The following is a 22,294-nucleotide window of genomic DNA, read 5'->3' on the forward strand; positions in this document are numbered from 1 at the left end:
ATATATATATATATATATATATATATATATATATAAAAGAGAAGATTTTAAGGAACTGGGAGACTGTAACACACACGATACATGCATAAATCAAGAGCCCACTGGTTGCCTATTCAACAACCATTCTCCTTTTTCAGAAGAGAATGCTGATTTTTACTGATTTTACTAAACATTAATGTGCCAACTTTACATTAATGTTTAGTTTCCTGCGATGTAACGAAGAGCTAGATACTGTCCCTAAACACTCCAAAGAACTCTGAAACAACTCCCTTAGGCCTGCCAGCATTGCTTAGGCTCCAATGGGGTCAGCTAAGCTGTGAGAAGACATTGAGAGATGAGGAACAAAAAGTATGTCATTTCTAGGCCTACATGTTTGTCTGATTTCTCAAGATCAAATATGGGAGAAGGATGGTGATGAAACTCAGATTTTAAAAACTTAACTTTAAACAATGAAGGTTCTCAGCCCCCAGGATATCAGACGGTGAAAGTATTAGTTGTACATATAACATTAGTAAGTTGACTGGGCACTGTGGCTCACACCTGTAATCCCAGCACTTTGGGAGGCCAAAGCAGGCATATCACCTGAGGTCAGGAGTTTGAGACCAGCCTGGCCAACATGGTGAAACCCCGTCTCTACTAAATATACAAAAACTAGCCAGGCATAGTGGTGCCCTCCTGTAATCCCAGCTACCAGAGAGGCTGAGGCAGGAGAATCGTTTGAACCTGGGAAGGGGAGGTTTTAGTAAGCTGAGATTGAGCCACTGCACTCCAGCCTGTGCAATAAAGATGCAGTGTCAAAACAAAACAAAAACTATTATTAAGTGTGAGGATGAAAAGATTAGGGATAAAGGGCGCATTACATTTTAAAACTTAACATTAAACAATGAAGTTTCTCAGTTTGTGGTACCTACATAATTTAAGTAAGTGTCCTTTAGTATAGTTTGTGTAAAATAAAAGTGATTTTGAAAAAGTAAAATTGTCATAGAAGATAACATTTACTGAACACCTTCTCTGTCCAAGTGTGATTTTATTTAATCCACCCAATGCTTCTATGCGGTAAGTATCTATTACCCTATTTTGATGAGGAAACCAAAGTGTAGAGACTCTAAGTGCCTGCCTGAGGTCACACAGCAACGATTCAACCCCAGATCTGTCAGTCTGTCCAGCTCCAGAGCCACTGGCCTATAGTGTTTCTACAATCATTTAAAAATACTCTCTGGATGAGATTTAAATAAAAATCACATAGTCTAGGCAACCAGAAAAATCCCATTAGGTTTAGAAATTAAGAAACATATCTATAAAGAACTCCAAGGTTGAAAGAAATAATAGAAAATACTTGGAACTAAATTTTTTAAATACTGTAAATTAGAACTTGTGTGATGTATCTAAAGCAGAACTTGGGTAGGGGGATCAAATAACTGATTGTCCAAACCAGGAACCTTTGGAGAGTGCAAGGGGAAGCTATTAGCAATCAGTTCTTGACAAGGCGTAGACAGACCATAAGTGACCTGGGCAAACCTCCACGTGCAATCGCCCCAGCACTAAGAGAAACTGTATACGGTTATGTGCTTATACATTATAAAGAAAAAGGGCTAAGAATTAATGAGCTCATCACACAACCAAAGAAGTCAGAAAAACAGAATAAACCCAAAGAAAACAAAGAATAAAGTATTTTAGTGAGAGCAGAAATCAATGAAACAGAAACACCCAAGAGAGGGAATAAGGCCAAAAGTAGATTTGTTGAAAAGACAATACTGTCTGCCAAGACTAAGAAAAAAAAATCTAGATAAATAATATTAAAAATGAAAAAGACAACTGCAGATGCTAAAGAGATTTTAGAAAGGGCACCATGAATAACTTTATGTCAATTAATTTTAAAACTCACACAAAATGGATGTCTTAGAAAAATTAATTTATTAAATTTGTTAAACTAAATAAAAATCCAGGGCAAAACTATAAAATGTGAAGACACTGAACCAGTAATTAAAAATCTTCCTATAAACAAACATCAGGCCCAAATGGTATTACCAGTAAATTCTTCCAAAAATTCAAAGAATAAAGACTTCCAATTTCACATGAGATATTCTAAAATATAGAAAAGGGAAGACACCCTCTACTCATTTGATGAGTATAACCTCAATGCTAAAACCTAGCACGGACAATTTAAGAAGAAAAAATTATGGTCGGGTGCAGTGGCTCACACCTGTAATCCAGCACTTTCAGAGGCTGAGGTGGGTGGATCAGGAGGTCAGGAGTTCGAGATCAGCCTGACCAACATGGTGAAACTCCGTCTCTACTAAAAACACAAAAATTAGCTGGGCGTGGTAGTGTATGCCTGTAATCCCAGCTACTCAGGAGGCTGAGGCAGGAGAATCACTTGAACCAGGAGGTGGAGGTTGCAGTGAGCTGAGATCTCGCCATTGCCTGGGCAACAGAGTGAGACCTGGTCTCAAAAAAAAAAAAAAAAAGAAAGAAAGAAAAGAAAAATTACGTACTTTTCTCAATCATGAATACACGTGTGGAAGTCTTACATATTTATATTAGAAAACCCAAGTTCAGCAATGTACAAAAGACAATACAAAATAAGCAAGTTAGGGTTAGGCGTCATGCCTGTAATCCCAGCACTTTGGAAGGACAAAGTGGACGGATCACCTACGGTCAGGAGTTCAAGACCAGCCTGGCCAACATGGCAAAACCCTGTCTCTACTAAAAATGCAAAAATTAACCAGGTGTGGTGGCACGTGCCTATACTCCCAGCTACTAGGGAGGCTGAGGCAGGAGAATCATTTGAACCTGGGAGGTGGAGGTTACAGTGAGCTGAGATTATGGCACTGTACCCCAGGCTGGGTGACAGAGCAAGACTCTGTCTCAAGGAAATAAAAAAAAAAAAAAAAAAAAAAAAAAAAAAAAGAGTAAACAAGCTAGGTTTGTCACAAGAATGCAAGGTTGGTTTCATATAAATCAATGTAACTCACCATATAAGAAATTAAAGGAGAAAATTATTTGATCATCTCAATAGAGGCAATAAAAATGTTTAATGAATTTCAACCTCTATTCATGTTAAAAACTTTCAGTAAACTGGGGATAAAAGGCAATGTCTTATAGCTTGTTAAAAGGTAACAAGAAGCGTAAACATGACGAAAAGCAAAAAGCACTCTCTTAAGACTCAGAACTAAAAAATACTCTGCACTCTAACCATTACAAGTACATTATTCAGTCTGTCAAAGAAGGTTCCATTAAGCATCCAGGAAACTCAGTTTCGGATCCCAAAGTGAATTTGTGCTGCCATGTACAACGTGCTATTAACAGGCACTTGCAGAAGAGATGTGTCATACACATTCACTTTATTCCAGTCCAGGCTACAAATGTAACTTACAGTCAAGTTCATCCCTCTCTAAAAATTATTGTACTACAAAATCTGAAAGATAAAAATGAACAGCAATTTACTTTAAGGGTAATGAACTTTAAGAGAGGAAGAAAAAACAAGAGGAAAACCTTGAGTGTATTAAATCTCTTAATTTATCTAGCATCCCTAAGGAATTAGTAGTTTCTGTTAAATCAAAATTCCACAAACTTAGCCCATCCCTTTAAGCTTTGAATCCTCGACAATAACCACTGAGGGAGACATTCTCGACATTATCAAACAGGTTAGGCCATTTCTTCCTTCAGAAGACACTACCCAAGTGACCTTTTCCTGATGATTCCAGCACAACACATTATGTTCTGTCAACTACAGCATGCTAGCCTACTACAACATCGTAAGGGCTATCCAGAAGCAGAGGATTCTTCTGCTGCGTCTTGGGTTTCTGCCACTTTGGTTGATGTCAAGTAAGTGAGAAAGCAATGTATTCCAAAATTCTTAGATGATACATTTTCCTTAGTAGAGCCTCTTCTGTTGAACTGTAGGGCTTTCCTCAACTCAAGATGTAATGAAATATGGTTTAATAAAAGCCAAAAATATATATGGCCAGTACTATAGGCATAACATAAGAATATTTTCGTTAAGTTCTTCCACCCAGCACATGTAAACATCATAAATAACACAATGAAAAAACTCAAGATTGGGATGGCTAAAGGAAAAAACATTCTCTTCCAGGAGCAGCTGGTCTTTCAGGATAAGTGGAACATGTCTGAACATGCCAAATTACATGTCTTTTCCCCTCTCCTTGCAGGGAGGAAATCACCAGTATAAATCATGGCTTTCAAACACAGTATTTATCTTCTAAAAATAAATTAAGTTGTGAAGAATTATATGCTAAGATAATATAAAACACTAAGAATGTACTTTTTTCTTTCTTCCTTATTTTCTTAGTGTTGGGGATCTCACTGTGTTGCCTAGGCTGGAGAAGAGTGGCGCAATGAGATCATGTAAAGTTTGACCTGCTTTGTTTCTGACCTGGGCCAGTTCACCCCTGCTTAGGCAACTTGGTGTACCCCACTCCCAGGAGGTCACCATATTGATGCCAAACTTAGTGTGGACACCTGATAGATCGGCATAGTGTACTACAGCCCAGAACTCCTGGGCTCAAGTGACCCCCACCCCCTTCCCCCCACTAGCCTCCAGAATAACTGGGACTACAGGTGTGTGCCGCCATGTCCGGGAAGGATGTACTTTTGACTAGATTACATTTCAGTCATTTAAGGTGTAATTTTAGCAAACTTCTATCACTATCAATAAACATACACTGAAGACAAATAAAAGGCAGGGCTAAATGTGGCCTAAAGAAAGGAGTCTAAATCATAGGTTTTTACCCTCAAAGAGCTTACTCTTTTCAACAGAACAGATAAGGCACACCAAGCAAAATGAAAAAGATACATGTTAAGCACACTGGTTTGGATTAAGTGATGTAGGAATTTAGTAAGATTTTGTAGTTGAAGAGATAGATAATATTCAAGGTCAAAACAACTTTATGTAGGTCAATTATGCAGTTTTTATAGCAGAGATTAGTGGATGTGAGCACCCAAATAAAATCATAACTGAAACAAATGGCGTAATTATACGTCATGAAAGGTTTTGGTTGCTGAATGTAGGACCTTGTTTTTGGCTGTGTGAGCTTTAGAAAGTCCTTTAACTGGCGCAGGCGCAGTGACTCACGCCTGTAATCCCAGTACTTTGGGAGGCCAAGGCAGATAGATCACAAGGTCAAGAGATTGAGACCATCCTGGCCAACATGGTGAAACCACATCTCTACTAAAAGTATAAAAATTAGCTGGGTGTGGTGGCGCATGCCTGTGGTCCTAGCTACTCAGAAGGCTGAGGCAGAAGAATCACTTGAACCAGGGAGGTGTAGGTTGCAGTGAGCCGAGATCGCGCTACCGCATTCTAGTCTGGGTGACAGAGACAGACTCAGTCTCAAAAAAAAAAAAAGTCTTTTAAATGTGCTGAGGCCTGATTTCTAATCTGTAAAATGAGATATTTTTACTCTGTCTACATCACAGGACTGTTAAAAGGTTCAAATCAGGCCGGGCGCGGTGGCTCAAGCCTGTAATCCCAGCACTGTGGGAGGCCGAGGCGGGTGGATCACGAGGTCAAGAGCTCGAGACCATCCTGGTCAACATGGTGAAACCCCGTCTCTACTAAAACTACAAAAAATTAGCTGGGCATGGTGGCGCGTGCCTGTAATCCCAGCGACTCAGGAGGCTGGGGCAGGAGAATTGCCTGAACCCAGGAGGCGGAGGTTGTGGTGAGCCGAGATCGCGCCATTGCACTCCAGCCTGGGTAACGAGCGAAACTCCGTCTCAAAAAAAAAAAAAAAAAAAAAAAAAAAAAAAAAAAAAAAAAAAAAAAAAAAAAAAAAAAAAAAAAAAAAAAAAAAAAAAAAAAAAAAAGGTTCAAATCAGACTCTATTTATTTCTATCATACAAAATACCATATACTTGTGTTAAGGATTTCGTTTTGAAGTAGTAGTCCCTCTAATTTTAATAAAAAGTTCTAAGCTGAGAGACAATCTATAGTCACCAATAAAAGTAATCTGCCCCACTTTTAGGCAGGCATAAAAGTTATTAAATGTATGATTATCAAGCTTGATATTATCCATGACTGTAATTTCTATTACTTTCATAAAAATCAAAACAGGGATTTTAGTCTGCCTCATTTTCTGTGGGCTATCTAGTATCTAGAAGCAAAATGACTGTCATGGTTTTGATGTGTTATGTCACACAGCTACCACATGGATGGACATATTAATAGACAAAGGCAGTAAGAACAAAATTTGATAATATATGATTGAAATAAAGGTAGGGTGGAATACGGATGAGGGTAGAGAGAGCTGGATCACAATTTCCCAAAGTATGGCAAGAACACATCCAGGATCTGCCCCAGGCCCACCAACTCTATCTCTGAATGGAACAAGGAATCTGCATGGAAAATTCCCCTCCACACTCCCGTGGGGACCTTCGAGAGGACAGCACTCTCGTGTAGAAACCCAAGTGCCCAATGTTGTTTTTAATAGATTTGGTTATAGCTTACAGAATACCTCACCCTTCACCTCAATTCTCTCTAGGATCTCTGTATCGCCCCAGTGTATGTGTGAGATCTTTCAATTTTAGATCCATGAGTCCTAAAGGCAGAGTATAAGGAAAAGTAAGTCCAGGATGTACAGGCAGACTTCAAGGAGGAACCACCCTAAAAAAGAAATACCTGCTTTCTGGTTCCCTCCTCTCTTCCTCTGGACACTCAAAGGCAAATAACTTATAAATCCCAGGAATCTAAACCTCCTGCCTTCTCAGGACAGACTTATTTCACCTGAGACTGGGGCTACCCATCTCCCAGTTCTCCAGGAGAACTAGGATATTTGTCTCCCAACTCAGTTAACTGTTAATACAGTATGTTACATAAGCCCCTTGGATAAAAAACACAGATTGAGGGGGAAATAGTACATAAAGGAATTTTCTTTTATGCTTCATGGTATAACAAATAGAAGTTTGCTAAGAATTCCAAATATTGAATATATGGCCCACCCCACCCTGGCTCCCCAGTTTCCCCATAACCCTTGCAGAGAATCAGCAAGATGCTCTTTAAAACCACCAAAAAAACCATTGAAATAAAAATTATATCTAGGCCAGAGTTCACAAGTTGGCAGGCCTGCAGGATGATTTTGCCCAGAGAAGTTTTGTTTAGTCTGCAGAGTGGTGTTGTTTTGAATTTGAATTAGTTGCCAACTTTAAAAAAAATCTACAATTTTTACACAAAAAAACAAGTATCCAAATTCTCCCGAACAAGTAAAGGCTGTTAGTACAAGGTAACAATTGCCAAAAGCTCAGTGGCAGCTGTGTCCTCGAGGTGAGACCCTGGTGGCAACAGAGGCCCACTCCCAGCCAGTCCATCAGTGCTCACCCCTTGGGCCCTGTGTAACACGAGTGTTTGTGCCTAACCAAGGAATAAACACCAACCGGCCATATTTTGCAGTTCTTAATGGTGACTTTCAGAGCAAAATGGGAAGGGGATCAGAACCAGACAAAGGTACCTTATTTTTTATTTTCCTGCATTTCATCTAGAAATAAAGTGATCTCCAAGTAAATACTGGTAGGCATCTGGAATGGACCAGGCCTGGGAAAGGCACACTCATGTATTCTTCCTACTTCTGCCCCACTGCCGCCCCCCACCCTGATCCACACAATGTAAGATAGTAGATATGAAATACCACGGTTGCCATCTGGGATCCCTTGGTAATATTGTTGACAGCCACCCACCTGTGGTTATCTCCTAATCCCAGAGAAACTTGAAATAAAAAAAGACAGGCCCCCAGCACATCTTATATAAAACAAGGCCACAAGCATCCATTCTAGAATACCACAGTTAATAAACTTAGAAGGCTGGGACTTTAAGAGGTCATATATATGATTATTAAGTTTGATATTATCCATGACTGTAATTTCTATTACTTTTACAAAAATCAAACCAGGGATTTTAGTCCGTCTCATTTTCTGTGTACTATCCAGTATATTTAAGAGGTCAGGTTTGGAGTGTGCGGAGAAGGCTCCCTTCACACAATTTTTTGACAAATGAATGACTCTGGAAAAGTTACTCCTGATGCCTCAATGTCTGCAGAAATGTAAAACCACGTGCAGCGTAACCAGATTTCTATCTCAAAAGCAGGTGTATAAACAAGGTCCTTAACTAATCTCCTACTGTTAAAATGTGTTAAAATCAGATGAGTAAGGCTACCTTGTGTAACTCAGCAATCATTCCTTTTATGTAATTGAAATAGTAATAACCAAAGTTCAATTCTATTAATAGTAGGCAGCATCCAATGAGGAGTCCGGAACCTGCCCTCAGTGAAGGTCAATATTGTATCCTGGCAAGGCATTCTTCCTCTAGTTCTGTGAGGGAGAAGAATACCTATTACCTCTCCCTTACCTATTTCATAAGGATGTCGTAGTTCATCAACCATCTAGAGTACCTTGGGAATAGGGTGGTATATAAACAGTCATATTCGTATTATTGTTATTAGTCTTGTCTCACAAGCTGGCTCAGTGCAGTGGTAACTTTTTAAGAACCTGGTAAATAAGACGAACTGCTTCCCCTCTCCCAGTGAGAAAGGACCAGGATGATGGCAGCAGTTAAGGAAAGAAGCCCAGATTAACACCCACCTCTGTTCTGATGGATACTGGCTTTCAGGCATCATCTTTGGCATCTGCAGGGGCTGATGTGGTGGTCGGGGGACCGCAAATGTTTGCTGCTGTGGTCCAGGCTCTGGAAGCGAATGGGGGGTGGGGGCGGGGCCCACACCTTGAACAGGGCCAGCTGCAGGGGCGTGCGCTGAGGTGGGCAGAGTTGCCTGAGGTGGGGGAAATAGGGGATTCTGATGGGTGGGTGAGAGGGGGGTTGTAGGAGGGGTTAATGGCTTGAACCCAGAGGGAGGCTTCCTATCATAGGCACTGTAAAGAGAAAAAGAGAAGAAACCATTAAGCCGAAATGAAGCCAATTAGCATGGTTACCAGATCCAGCAGAAAGCTAGTTTGCAGCCCATTGTTGCCAGGAAATAACAGCATTAACATAGTTAAATCACTCGTAGCCCCGAGGGGATATTTGTACCTCCGAAAAGTGACAAACACACTGCGTCACAGGGACTTGTTTAACACTTCTAGTGATTTTTCTCAAGGATAATTTTAGCCTCTGCTTCCGGTTTCCTTTTTCCCTCCTTCTAAAAGAACTCTCCGTGTATGCCTGTGTAGGGTGGGTGGGTGAGGGGAGAATTTACGCTTTGCCAGGTGTTCTCTGGTCCCCTCTCCCAAGTGTTCCAAGGTTCCCAGGAATTAGTCAGAATCTGTGTTGAAGGTACATTTGTGCTGTGACATCACTTGAATTAACAACTCCTCTCCTCCCCCTTTCAGGCAAATCTATGTTTATCTTCTAGAGCAAAGAATGATTTAAAATTTAAGCTTCATTCCTGGGCCCTGGATATTCTTAAGTAAAGGGCACAAGCATTAAGACTTTTCATATATTCTGATTTGGAGATTACCTCTTTGGTGCTTAAAGTTCACATTAACATATGATAGACATGAAGAAGTATATATTATCTGCCTCAAAGCCACAGATCAAATATCCCAGGATTGAGACTCCTTCCCTAGAAGGACTGGGTACCCTATGAACTTAGTGCCCTGAAGAGCCACAAGGCTTTAACAGTTTTCTTTTGTGTGCAGTACATTATCCCACGGGGGCCAGGATAACACTGCCATGAAAGAAGGATGTGTTCTACCCCAGGGTCTGCTGGGTGACACCAGGAGGGAACATTCAGCTTGATGGCGACATCCAGAGCCTTTCTAGGCAGCCTTTCTTCGATGCCACTTGCCCACTTACCAATAGTTGTAGAGGCACTTTTCTCCATAGTTAGCACCAAGAGCCTGCTCATGGCTACAAGACGACAGCTCAGAGGAGGGGCTGTGCAGCTCCCGTTTGATCTTGGTTGGAGGTGGGGCATGAAGCACCACTAAAATCAGAAGAGGGATGAGAGGGGAATAGAGAGAGAACAGCTGATTAGCAGGGAGCACAGTGCTTCCTTCTGCAAACCTTCTAACTAGCTGATTGTTCTTGGAACTCATGTCAAGTCACATGTCAGAAAAAGCAAAACACTTCAACACACAGCCTCCCATCTAAAGCCAATTAAATTCTTCAAAGTCAGAAGTCATCATCTGACACTTTTAATTAGCCAAGTCTTTTTTCCCAAACTTCTTTAGTCATGGGTCTTGCTTTCTAGAAAGCTGCAAAACCCTTAAAAATCTTGCAGGTAATGGGTTTTTACCAAAAATGCAAGTGACTGCAGACATGAAGAATTTCATTTCCAAAAAGAACAAAATGACCAAACATGTGTTGGTAGACATTACCAACACATGTAAGCTTAGCAAAGGCTTAAAATTGCTGTGGCAAATATACTTCTTATTCAGATGCATATTTACAAATTAAATATAGAATTTTTAAAAAGCCCTTCCTCAAGTAACTTTAAATATCAGCTCTCAGCAAGAAATACTCAATTTTTGAGGTATTCCAAAAATTTTAAAAGCAAAGGAATAAAACAACAGACCAACACACTACCTAGGAAAGGCTACTGAATACAGAATGCAGAAAGCCTGGCTACCTTTGTGCTTACAACATCTGCTCCAGGCCTGTCTCAGTGACAGAGCGGCAAGGGCGGGTTTGCATAACTAGTCCTTTCATAGATGAAAATAAATACATGGAGTTACTGCTTTTGGTTTGGAAGCCAACTACATATTCCATAGAGGATTCTGAGAGGGCAGAGTAACAAGAATTTTTCAAATCAAGGTGATTGAAATGTAGTGGCCAAAAAAACCCAAAGAACAAAAACTCAAGTTTGCCTCTTCTGTCTTCTCTAAGAGCCAAATTGTTTCAGAGAGAGCATTTTATCCAAAGTGGAAAGATGCCTTCCGAAGATGTTGCACTATACGAGCTGCCTTCTAGTTGACTTAGAATGGGTTCTCCTGGTCTAGCTGCCTTTGGAAGGAGGGGAAGGAGAGCAAGTTAAGCTTCTGTGCTGGCCACTGGCCACTGTATCAAAGGTCTCATTAAATAGCTAACTACAGTGTATGCTCTGGTGACCCAGGAACATTTTCAGTTTGACTCAATGTTTACTCCTAAAACAACTTTAGGAGTTAGGTTAATTCTCGGTGATTATACTACATAGAATTAGCTAAACAATCATCACTTTTCTACTTAACATCCGATAAGACTGAACAGTCTTCCAGCCAACTGGCCCCTCAGGTGCCTCTATAATCCCAAATTCTGAACTCAGGAGTGAACACGAGACAGATGACTCTATCACAGATGACAAGGTTATAAAGCAATGTTGCTGCAAAGTCCTGCCAGTGACTGAAAAGGTTAGATTTTTATAATTCCTTTCTTACATAATGCCAACTGCTTTTCCTGAATACATAAAATAAGTTGAGAACTAGCAGATGATATTTAGAAGTCATTAGAGTTTCTCTCGTGATCTTTTTGATGATGACATCATGGCAGCCAACACTCAATTGTTATCAACTGTTTCAGATATTCAGACACAGAAAATAAGGAAGCTTGTTGTTTGAATGTTGCTAGCAAATGAGAATTTGACACAGAAATCCCTTCCCCCAATGCAGTGGATAGACTGACAGTTCTCAGCAATGCCTGTGGTCACTGCCCTTCCTCTCACCAGTCTTCTGCTATAAAAGTTTTGACAAAACAATGAAGAAAGGTAACGATGACCCAATTTAAACAAAAGCTACATGTCCTTGAAACTTCTACTTTCTTGCTTTATCTAAAGATAATCATTTGCAATCACGCTTTAGGTAAGTTTGGAAAGAAAACAATTAGAGTGCTATTCAATGGTCTTATTTCAGGTTTTAGAAATGTCTTGACATTTTCACAATATTATTGTAACAGTTACCAGTTCTGCTGACAAGTCTAACACCAGAGGGTATGCCAAAGTTGCCCAGAAAGAAACATTTTGTAATTGTTTCAGGAACTGCACATATTTAAAAGGATCTAACCAGCCCACGAACTGATGTCTTGGTTTCTTCAAATCTAGACAGTACTCTTGGTGTGTGCCACATCATTTTGGCTCTAAATTATATAGTACCTTCTACCCCAAAATGTCTTATATGTGGAATAGTATATTCTTTATACAAAGGGGGAGTTCAAAAAGTATATACATGAACAAATGGATATTTCCAATTTGTTCTTAACCTTGAAGGCAGGGACCATATCTACCCTACAAGGCAGGGTACAATGTTAGTTAGTTATATATACTTTCTCCCCAGGATAAGACATGACAGAACGAGAATGGAAAGTTTCACAGATCTACACCGACAGGAAGGCCATGAGGGGCCCTGTCAGTGGTGAGGAACAAGGCTCAGCTCCTCAAAGGTCTGTGGGACTAGAGGATGTGTGAAGGAGCCTAATTATGGCATGTGTTAGTCAGAGATAGTGGTGTATTTAAAGCAGGAACTCAGAAGCCCAAGGAATGCTCCTCGCTTTCAGTCTGTTTCTTCATTTGTAAAATGAGGAATGCGGTGCTGCCTTGAGAAAGAAAGAAAAGGGCACAGCACCTTGCAGATGGTGCTATGATGTGTAATTACACCCTGTGCTTTCAAAAATAGTATTTACCTTTGCACAGCTGACTTTCTAAATGATGACAGAGACCCAGGACTATAAAGGATGGCAACAAATTGGAACTGAAAAGGGATCATGAACTCTTCAGGAAGTTTGAAAAGAAATGCTAAAAAAAAGTTGAGGATTTGAGCTAATAAACATCTTCTGCAATTAGAAACTTTGAGTTTAAGCTCAGAATTACAGAAGAGGGGCCCACAAAGTCAGTGGTGCCCTGACAATAATTTCTGATGAACATGGACTATCTTCTTTGTCATGAAGATCTTTCTTTCCTTCTTTTTCCATTCATTCATTCACGGAGTATCTTTGATGGGTCAGGTATTCTGGACATTCGGGGTATATGATACTAAGCAAAACAGACATGGTCCTTTCCTCATGGCATGCCTAATTTAGTGAGACATCTGACTTTTAGCATCTTCTCAAAGATGCAATTAGAGATAGATTAGGGCTTCAGTACACTCAATTCAATCCCTTACATTTATAGATAAGGATCCTGAGGCCCAAGGAACTAAAGGTCTTGGGGCTGCTGCTATTTGAGGGGAGAAGAGGCAAGGGCCCCGCACTGTCATTTTAGTAATCTCCTACCACACTGGCAGAAATGGGAGATATTCCACTCTTTCACTTTGTACATTAAAAATAGAAGGCATAAACCTTTTTTTTCAACTAAACAAAAATACCACTTACACCTGGTTAAGAGAAAATGGTCTAGAATAAAGGAAAAATGGATGAGAAGAACTGGTATCTCTGGAAAAGAACAAAGAAGGCCGACCAAGAAAGAGGCAGCCAGCCAGACCCCTTACCATTGCCTTTATGCCTAGTTCTTATATGCCTCATTTCATTCAGTCTTCCCAATTCCACGAGAAAGCTATTAATGCTTCCATTGCCTTCACTTTACAAACACGAAAACAAGGCTCTCAGTAACTTGCCAAGGTCTCACAGCTGGTCAGTGGCCAGGATTCCTATCTATGCAGCTGTTAGTCTTTTCAATATATTGGCCCCCGGAAGGAACCCGAGAGAAAAAAGACCAATCAAAAATGGATTAAAAAAAATAGGGAAAGAGAGAAGGAAGACAGCACAAGAGAAACAGCAGAAGGATATTTTCCTCCAGCTCTCAGAGTTGTATCGTCATGCTTACCCTGCACACCTCATACCCCAAAACCCACTCAAGGACTTACGCCTTCCCCTAGCTCTTGGACACCAAAATGACCAGGATCTCTATTACACCTCCATTGTTACAGGCAATGACATCTCTAACTCCAGTAGTCTTCACTTTTTTTTTTTTTTTGACAGAGTTTTGCTCTCTTTGCCCAGGCTGGAGAGCAGTGGCGCGATCTCGGCTTACTGCAACCTCTGCCTTCCCGGTTCAAGCGATTCTCATGCCTTAGCCTCCTTTTTTTTTTTTTTTTTCTGAGACGGAGTTTCGCTCATTACCCAGGCTGGAGTGCAATGGCGCGATCTCGGCTCACCGCAATCTCCGCCTCCTGGGTTCAGGCAATTCTCCTGCCTCAACCTCCTGAGTAGCTGGGATTACAGGCATGCGCCACCATGCCCAGCTAATGTTTTGTATTTTTAGTAGAGACGGGGTTTCACCGTGTTGACCAGGATGGTCTCGATCTCTTGGCCTTGTGATCCACCCGCCTTGGCCTCCCGAAGTGCTGGGATTACATATGTGAGCCACTGCGCCTGGTAGCCTTTACTTTTTGTAATCCTTGCCTCCCATTCTAGCATTCCATCTAAAAGGTCTCACTCTCCCTTCTATAGTCGAGCTGATCAGAATCTTCTGCTCATTCAGACAGTTGCCAGAACTTCAGAAGACCGGGTATCTTGTACAGGGGTCACTACTACCGAGACTCCTCACTGCAGCCATGAATGCCATCTCTCTCCGCATAAGCCCTGCCCCGCCCTGAAATTGCTTCTGGACAACTGTTTTACTATTACCACTGGGGCAAGAAGATCCTGAGTGAGCTGTCTGGATCCCTGTTTGACTACAAGAACTCTGCTAAGGATCTAAGCACAAATATATGTGACAGTCTCAGCTTGTCAGGGGTAGGAAAAAGAAGGGCAGCTAGCTGGTAAGATTTATAATTCGGTGGGTATGCACAATCAAGTACATGTATTGCCTTGCAGACAACCATAGCACCATTTTAAATTTAGATGTGATGCTCACAAGTTAACCAACTTCATGGCTGCTTTTCTTCTTAGACTAGGAAACCCCTTAGATGATTTTTCTGTCTGACACAGATATCAAAATCCAGGTCTGGGCTGGGCGCAATGGCTCATGCCTGTAATCCCAGAACTTTGGGAGGCAGAGGCGGGCAGATCATGAGGTCAAGAGATCAAGATCAGCCTGGCCAACATGGTGAAATGCCATTTCTATTAAAAATACAAAAATTAACCAGGTATGGTGACAGACGCCTGTAATCCCAGGCACCCGGGAGGCTAAGGCAGGAGAATCACTTGAACCCAAGAGGCAAAGGTTGCAGTGAGCCAAGATCGTGCCACTGCACTCCAGCCTGGCAAAAGAGTGAGACTTCGTCTCAAAAAAAAAAAAAAAAAAAAAAAAAAAATCCAGGCCTGGTGCCTAGCCAATGCAATAAGGCAAGAAGAATAAACACAAGGCAAATTAGAAAGAAGGGAAAAAATCTGTAATTATTAACAGATGGCCTGGTTGGGTACATAGAAAATACAAAATACCCACAAAGTATAAGAATCAGTAGGCAAGGTCATCAGTCATGAGGTTAACCTTTCAATATACAGTAACTAAAACAACGTGAAATTAAAAGCATACATTTACAATATCAACTAAATCATCAAATACCTAGGAAAACATCTAATAAAAGACATATAAGATGTCTACACTGGGCCAGGCATGGTGGCTCATGCCTGTAATCTCAGCACTTTGGGAGGCTAAGGTAGGGCAAATCACTTGAGCCCAGGAGTTTGAGACCAGCCCGGGCAATTTAACAAAATCCTGTCTCTACAAAAAATACAAAAAAAAAAATTCAGCCAGGACTGTGGTGTGCACCTGTGGTCCCAGCTTTGTGGGAGGGTAAGGTGGGAGGATCACCTGAGCCCAGGAGACCGAGGCTACTGTGAGTGGTGATCATGCTACTGCACTCCAGCCTGGGCAACAGAGTGAGACCCTATCTCAAGAAAAAACAAAGAAAAAAGATGCTTACACTGAAAACCACAACACACTAAGAAAAATTAAAGAAATGGAAGGATAGATCATGCTAGTGAATTGGAAAGCTTGACATTATAAAGATATCAATTATTCTCAAATTTATCTATAGGTTCAATGCAATCCCCAACAAAATCTTAGTATTACACAAAAGGGAGAATGAAGAAATTGCAATTACGCCTAACAACGTGGATGAATCTCACAAATATGCTGAGCTAAAAGAAGCCAGAAACAAAAGTGTATATGCCATGTAAATCCATTTATGTGAAGTTCAAAAAAAGATAAAACTAATTTACAGCGTTTGAAAGCCAGCAGGGTGGCTTCTCTTGAGAAAGCAGTACCTGTTAAAGGGGCATAGGAGTCTTCTTATAGTCCGATAAGTTCCGTTTTCTGATCTAAATGTGTATACCATTTGTGAGAATTCATCAAGCAGCTATGATCTCTGTATGTTATTTTAATTAAATTCCTACTTTTAAAAAAAGCAGCCCGGTCCTCATCAAATAGCACCACAGAGTTAATACTAAGATTTCTCAAATGTTAGAAAATCCTTCTTCTGTGGTCTAGAAACAGTCTTCCAAAGAAACAACTCCGTTGTTTCAAAATAGAAAAAATAAACTGGTCCATTTGAGAGAAATAATAATTCCCTCTGCTGACAAAATCTGTTTCCTGCTCACAAGTACAGGCCCATGGATTGTTCAAGGCAGCCACCCCATGTCTGTGCTAATGGTAAACTTCGCTATTACAGCCCCAAGGACCAAAACGTAGGAAAACACTTTTGTTGAATGTTATGGTGAAAGACAGTTCCATTCAAAAGGATTTTTTTTTTTTTAAGGAAACACCAAACCCATCTTGCCTAATAAGGTTTTCTTAGGTGTTTCATAATCATCAAAGATTCAATTTGCCACAGACTTTGTTGTGAATACATAAAACACTGATGTAGCTGTTGAGTGTTAAAGAAATTGCCAGTCAGTTACTCTGCGGTCTGAAGGGGAGGAGGACTAAGCCCATCTGAATTTCTCCTGCTTCACACACAGGCTTTGCCCACCTTCCACCGGTTGCCATCCTTCAGGTTCTGTTTTGGGGTTTTCCTCCTCCCTTCTTCAATTTCATTTACCTTCATCTGGGGCAGACTCATCTTTCCCAAATCAGCTGTGCAGGCTTGACCTCCAGGGAGAATCTTATTTGGTCACACTCAATAACCATGATCCTCTTACTTCATGTAGAAAGTTGCGTCTTACAACAGAAGCGGACGAGAGCACTGACACGTACTTCTGAATGGCGTATCAATGAGGCTGCATCTCAGGGCCCAGCCTCGGTCTCCAGAGCCTTCCATTATACTCTGAACAAATGTCGTGTTTAATGTACACAAATAGTCATGACCAAACACTGCTCAGGGCTCCAGAGTCATAATCCTAAAATAATGGCCTTTTCCTAAGTCTCTTGGCCACCAACTCTGGGTCACTACTCTTCTCTGTGACCACTGCCATCTCACTTCCTTTCCCTCTAGAGGAAGAATTATATACTTCGCAGTCCAAGAATGGGGGTGGAGGGAAGAGAAGTTCGAGACACCTGCCTATACTATTAATATTCTATGGTTGTGGGAGTGAATAGAACACAGGAAAAAAAAGGTAGAGGAAAAAGATGATCAAGCAGAAGGACCTGGAAATATAACAAGGACACTGGCAAAACAGAACTGAAAAACTCACCAGGAAGGAGCAGGTGTGACCTCTTTTTCCCTGACTTACCCTTAACCTGTCTGAGTACTCCACTGGCAAAGACCAGAGAGCTTTAAGTAACTGGAGAAAGTGTACTCTGTGTTTCCAACATAGTGCTGCCTACTCTTAACTTTTGCCTTTTTTGATGAATTTTGAGACAAAGCTCAAATACCTAGTTAGCAGGAAAAAAGATTTAGATAGGGGCTTACGCCTGTAATCCCAGCACTTTGGGAGGCTGAGGTGGGCAGATCACGAGGTTAAGAGATTGAGACCATCCTGGCCAACATAGTGAAACTCCATCTCTACTAAAAATAGACAAATTAGCTGGGCGTTGTGGCATGTGCCTGTAGTCCCAGCTACTTGGGAGGCTGAGGCAGGAGAATCGCTTGAACCTGGGAGGCGGAAGTTGTAGTGAGCCGAGATCATGCCAGCCTGGTGGCAAAGTGAGACTCCTTCTCCAAAAGGAAAAAAAAAAAAAAGATGTAGACAGGATAAGCCTTATTTTTTAAGTTCTACTATATTACCAGAGAAGGTCAGAAATATTTATCTTAAGACTGAGCAAATTAAAAACTCATTTCACACATAAAATCTATGGTATCTCAATATTCTTTATAATTGCTCTAACAGGACTAGTGAATGACTATAATAGTAGATAATACCGACTTCTGGGAAACAAGAAGGTTCACAAGGAGATAAGGTAAGTGGACAGGTTCTGGCACTTAAAAAAGAGTATCTGGAAAAGGAGATGTCTGGATTTCCAAACCAAATAAGAGGCATGCTCAAACTTGTTTAACATTGATCCTGCCTGGCAACAGTTTCTAAAAATAAAAATTGACAATGTTATCAAATTTAATTAGGGGATACACATTCTAAAAGCAGAATCAGAGTAGGTATGGGAGAATGTGCCGTTTTTCTTTAATATCTCACACAGCTAACCTTTGTAAGGATAAATTCTTGAATTTAATATGTGGAAAATCATCCACAAACAGTAAAGCTATCGAGCCAGCTGTGCTAAAAACTGCTTAATGAGTCCCTGAAAAGCCCTCTCCTCAAACACGCACAAACGGTCTCTGACCCAATTATCTCCATCTGTGTCACTCTGTTCTGTCACCAGTGTTTTCAGGTCAACACAAATACATGAATGTGAGAAGTGAGATAATCAACAATATTGAAGATTTCTCAGCCTAAGGGAAGCATTTCTGGATGTTGTTTGCATTTCTCTATATTCTTTCAAAGTTTACCCTAAAAAAGTCAACAACTGGGCAAGACTTCAAAAAAGTCACTGTTATGGGAAAAAATAAAAAAGGTAGAGAGACTGCTGCACATTAAAGAAGATAAATGAAGCATAAAGATAAAAGCAATGTGTGATTTTACATTGAATCCTCAATCAAAACCATTAGCCACATTGCTATAAAAGATACCTGGGGACAACTGGGGAATTCTAAATATTACTGAATAAGAGTTAATTTTCTCAGGCTGTGTAGGAGAATGTCAATCTGTGGAGACATACACCTGAGTATTTGGAGGTGAAATGTTATAATGCCTGAAACTTGCTTTCGCATGGTTAAGAAAGAAAAAACTATATATACACAGAGATGAAGCAAATGTAGCATATGTATTAAAAATCAATCAGTAAAAGAGATATTACATCCCATTTCCTCTGAGGTATTTGGAGGAAAAAATTCCTTTATCTTATGGTTGACTAACATGTCAAAAGTAGAAATGCTAAGAACTTCAAAACCACACATTGACACATGAAGAAAGCCATCCTTGGCCTGTTACCAAATTGGAAGGGTAATATAGCCTTGGGAACCTAGCCTTACACAAGGGTAAATGCTGGTCACACCTAATGTCTAAGCCAGTGGTTCTCAAAACATTTTGCTGGCTTTGGCCCACTTAGAAAGGACAAGGGAACACTCTAGAGACGGTACAATAAAAACAGCCACTGCTGTCACTGTGACCACTGCCTGTTGCCAATACATTCACCAAACTGCTTGGGTAAAAAGATAGCAGTTATACAAATGCAAAATTATCAACAAAAATAACACCTATTAGTAATTCTATATTTATATTAATGCATATGTAACAGGAACTAAAATACATGCCCAACTCAACTGCAAAACATTCTTAAGAAAAAATGGAGAATTCCCACTCCTTGTGAATTTATATGTACAATAGGTTTAGAACAACAGGCTGTCCAGAGCAGGTAGACAACTCATTCAATTTTTATTCCAAGTCCTCAAGAGAGCACAAGGCAGCTATTACCAACTTGGGAAGGTTGGCAGAATTAAAGTCCTGTTTCTTATGGTTCTCCTTTATTTTCTTCCCTCATAAGTAGCTGGGCTAGCATCTTCTACCCCTAAAGCATGAGCAGGACTGGGACCAGGACAAGAGGAAGCTGGAAATAGGTGGTCTAGGCTTTTGCTGCTCTGAGCCTGGGGGCTCCAACTGTTCAGTATAGTTTACCAGGCTAGAGGAAAAGGGACATGAGACTGAAGACCTCAACTGTGTTAAACTAAGCACAACAGCTTGGAAAAATCCCCTGTGAATTTTTGTCTTAGGAACCAAGAATGGCAGCTGGGCCTCAGTGTGGAATCAAGGCCCTCCATACGACTCAGGGGAGACATGACAAACACCTGGTAAGCCAACAAGTGGCAGCCACACCACATGCCAGGGTTGAGATTTCTGGGCAGGCTCATTCTGCAAGAACAGCTGCATTTGTCCCGGGCATTGTTCCACATGAAGAAAGTAAGGCTTATGCTTTGGGATAGGCTTTGCTATTAGCAGGTACAGGGAAAGATAGCTTCAGAACAGGCACAGCTGTAGAATTCAGGCTTTGGATTAGCGATTAATCATGGTGGTAGAAGGCGGTTATGATGTTGATGACTTCAGGGCATTTTTGCTATTTGTCCTCTTTCTCAGCAAGAACCAAAGGACTGACTGTCACCCTAGTGGTATATTTCAGGGCTCCAGGGTATCGCATCAACCATGAGGTAGCAGAATTCATCAATGAACAGTTAGAGAATAGAAGCCCTTCCCATAAGGCCAATTATCATCTTCTGTACAATAAGTAACGCAAGAGCCAAATTAGGGAGTGGTAAAGCTAGTTCCTGGAACATTTGGCTTTAGGAATCAGATTTCTCCCATGCAGTGGGAAAAAACTATAGTCAGCAGAAGAGAGGCTTCAGGAATTGGCGTGTGGACAACAAAACCACTCTATTCTTCCTGGTTTAGACCTAGAAACTTGGGGTAATACAATCAGCTTAAAATAAAAGGCTTTGAACTTTTTATCCTGACATGGACTATGGGAAAGACAGATTCAATAAATAGGGTTAGGGTTACATTTGTATAGGAATAGGACCAACCTAAGATCCAGATTCAAGTTTCTGAAATTTTGATGGCCTTGCATGAAAATGGCTAGAAATACCAGGATGAAATAATTGCCAATGAAATTAGAGCCGGGTCTTGCCACAGTGGGAAAAGAAGTAAGGGAAGGAGACACCTTTCTTGCCCATGAGAATAGATGAGGTTATATCAAGTGCCTGGAAATTCCACTGCCAAGACCTTTTTGGGAAGATTTTTGAAATGCAAGCTGACAAATTTTGTTGCTGAGTGCCATGTTAAAAAATGCTAGGCACCTTGCTTGAAAGATAGAGACTATCTCCAGAGAGCCCACTTTCAGTTTGTAAGTGTGGTGGTGGAAACACAATTATTAAGGACACTGGAAGATTACTCTAGAATTCTGAAAATTGAAATCCAAAGGTCTTGAATATAACAGGAACTAAAGGGAAGAAAAGGAACTTAGAAAAGAACTGAACCAACTTTGAAAATGTATAAATAGCATTAGCAGAGAACGGTATCTGAAACATCTCTAAGAGGCTGCCTGCAAAGGTAGTGGAATTTCTCCCACAATACAGGAATTGAGAGTTATTGATAAACTTTCCCCCACCTGGGTTTCATTTTATCTTTTTCAGTTTGTTTGTTTTTTTAGATACATGGTCTTTCTCTGTCACCCAGGCTAGAGTGCAATGACACAATCCTAGCTCGCTACAGCCCCAAACTTCTGGGTTCAAGTGATCTTCTTACCTCAGCCTCTTGAGTAGGTAGGACCACAGGCACATGCCACCACATCCAGTTGTTTGGGTTTTTTTTTTTAATTGAGACAGGTCTATGTTGCCCAGGCTGATCTCAATCTCCTGGCCTCAAGTGATCCTCTAGTCTCAGCCCCTCAAAGTGTTGGGATTACAGGCTTAAGCCACTGCACCCAGCCTCAAACCTGGGTTTTAAAACAGATGACAGAACTGCTACCGTGAAGCAATTAAAACCATGAGGCCATTCCCTCCCACTCCTCCATTTCTTGTTTACCTCAGATAACCCTAAGTCTCTGCTATGCACTCGAGCAGACAATAGTAACATGGTCTAGGTTGTGACACACATCATGTATTGTGCTTGTAGAACATTGCTTTCTCTGGGGAAACGCTGGCTGTATAGAATTGGTGCTTTGAAGACAAGATCCTGCAGCGTTCTGGAGAGTCAAGTGTTTGTATAAGGCTGGTGTTATGATATTTTGTGCCCTTATTGCTCCCTGGAATGTGGTCTATATGAGATAAAGGATAGATTCAACAATGGAGAAATCCAGCTTGAAGGTGCCAAAGCATATCAGCAATTCCAGCTTGGGTGGCCCCCAGGTTGTAGCTTCTAGCAGATCCCAGAACAAAGCTTGTCTGGCTAGGGGTAAAAGCAAGGAAACATGAAAATGGTGATTTTATACTTACAAAGGAATTTTAATTTCTTTGT

General features: G+C 40.8%; 1 protein-coding gene across 3 annotated transcripts in view; it reads right to left on the bottom strand.

The window, feature by feature from the left end:
- The window catches only part of ETV5 (ETS variant transcription factor 5), a 69,662-nt gene that overhangs the window by 29,238 nt on the left and 18,130 nt on the right, over positions 1-22,294 (bottom strand). For all 3 annotated transcript variants that reach the window (XM_017538414.2, XM_037741963.1, XM_017538413.2), the window contains exons 6-7: positions 9,803-9,932; positions 8,593-8,880 (exon numbers count right to left, since the gene is read on the bottom strand). In XM_017538414.2, coding sequence (XP_017393903.1) covers positions 8,593-8,880; positions 9,803-9,932 — 418 coding nt within the window. The remainder of the gene's footprint in view (positions 1-8,592; positions 8,881-9,802; positions 9,933-22,294) is intronic.

The sequence above is a fragment of the Cebus imitator genome, unplaced genomic scaffold (genome assembly GCF_001604975.1).
Source record: "Cebus imitator isolate Cc_AM_T3 unplaced genomic scaffold, Cebus_imitator-1.0 Scaffold111, whole genome shotgun sequence".
NCBI lineage: Eukaryota > Metazoa > Chordata > Mammalia > Primates > Cebidae > Cebus > Cebus imitator.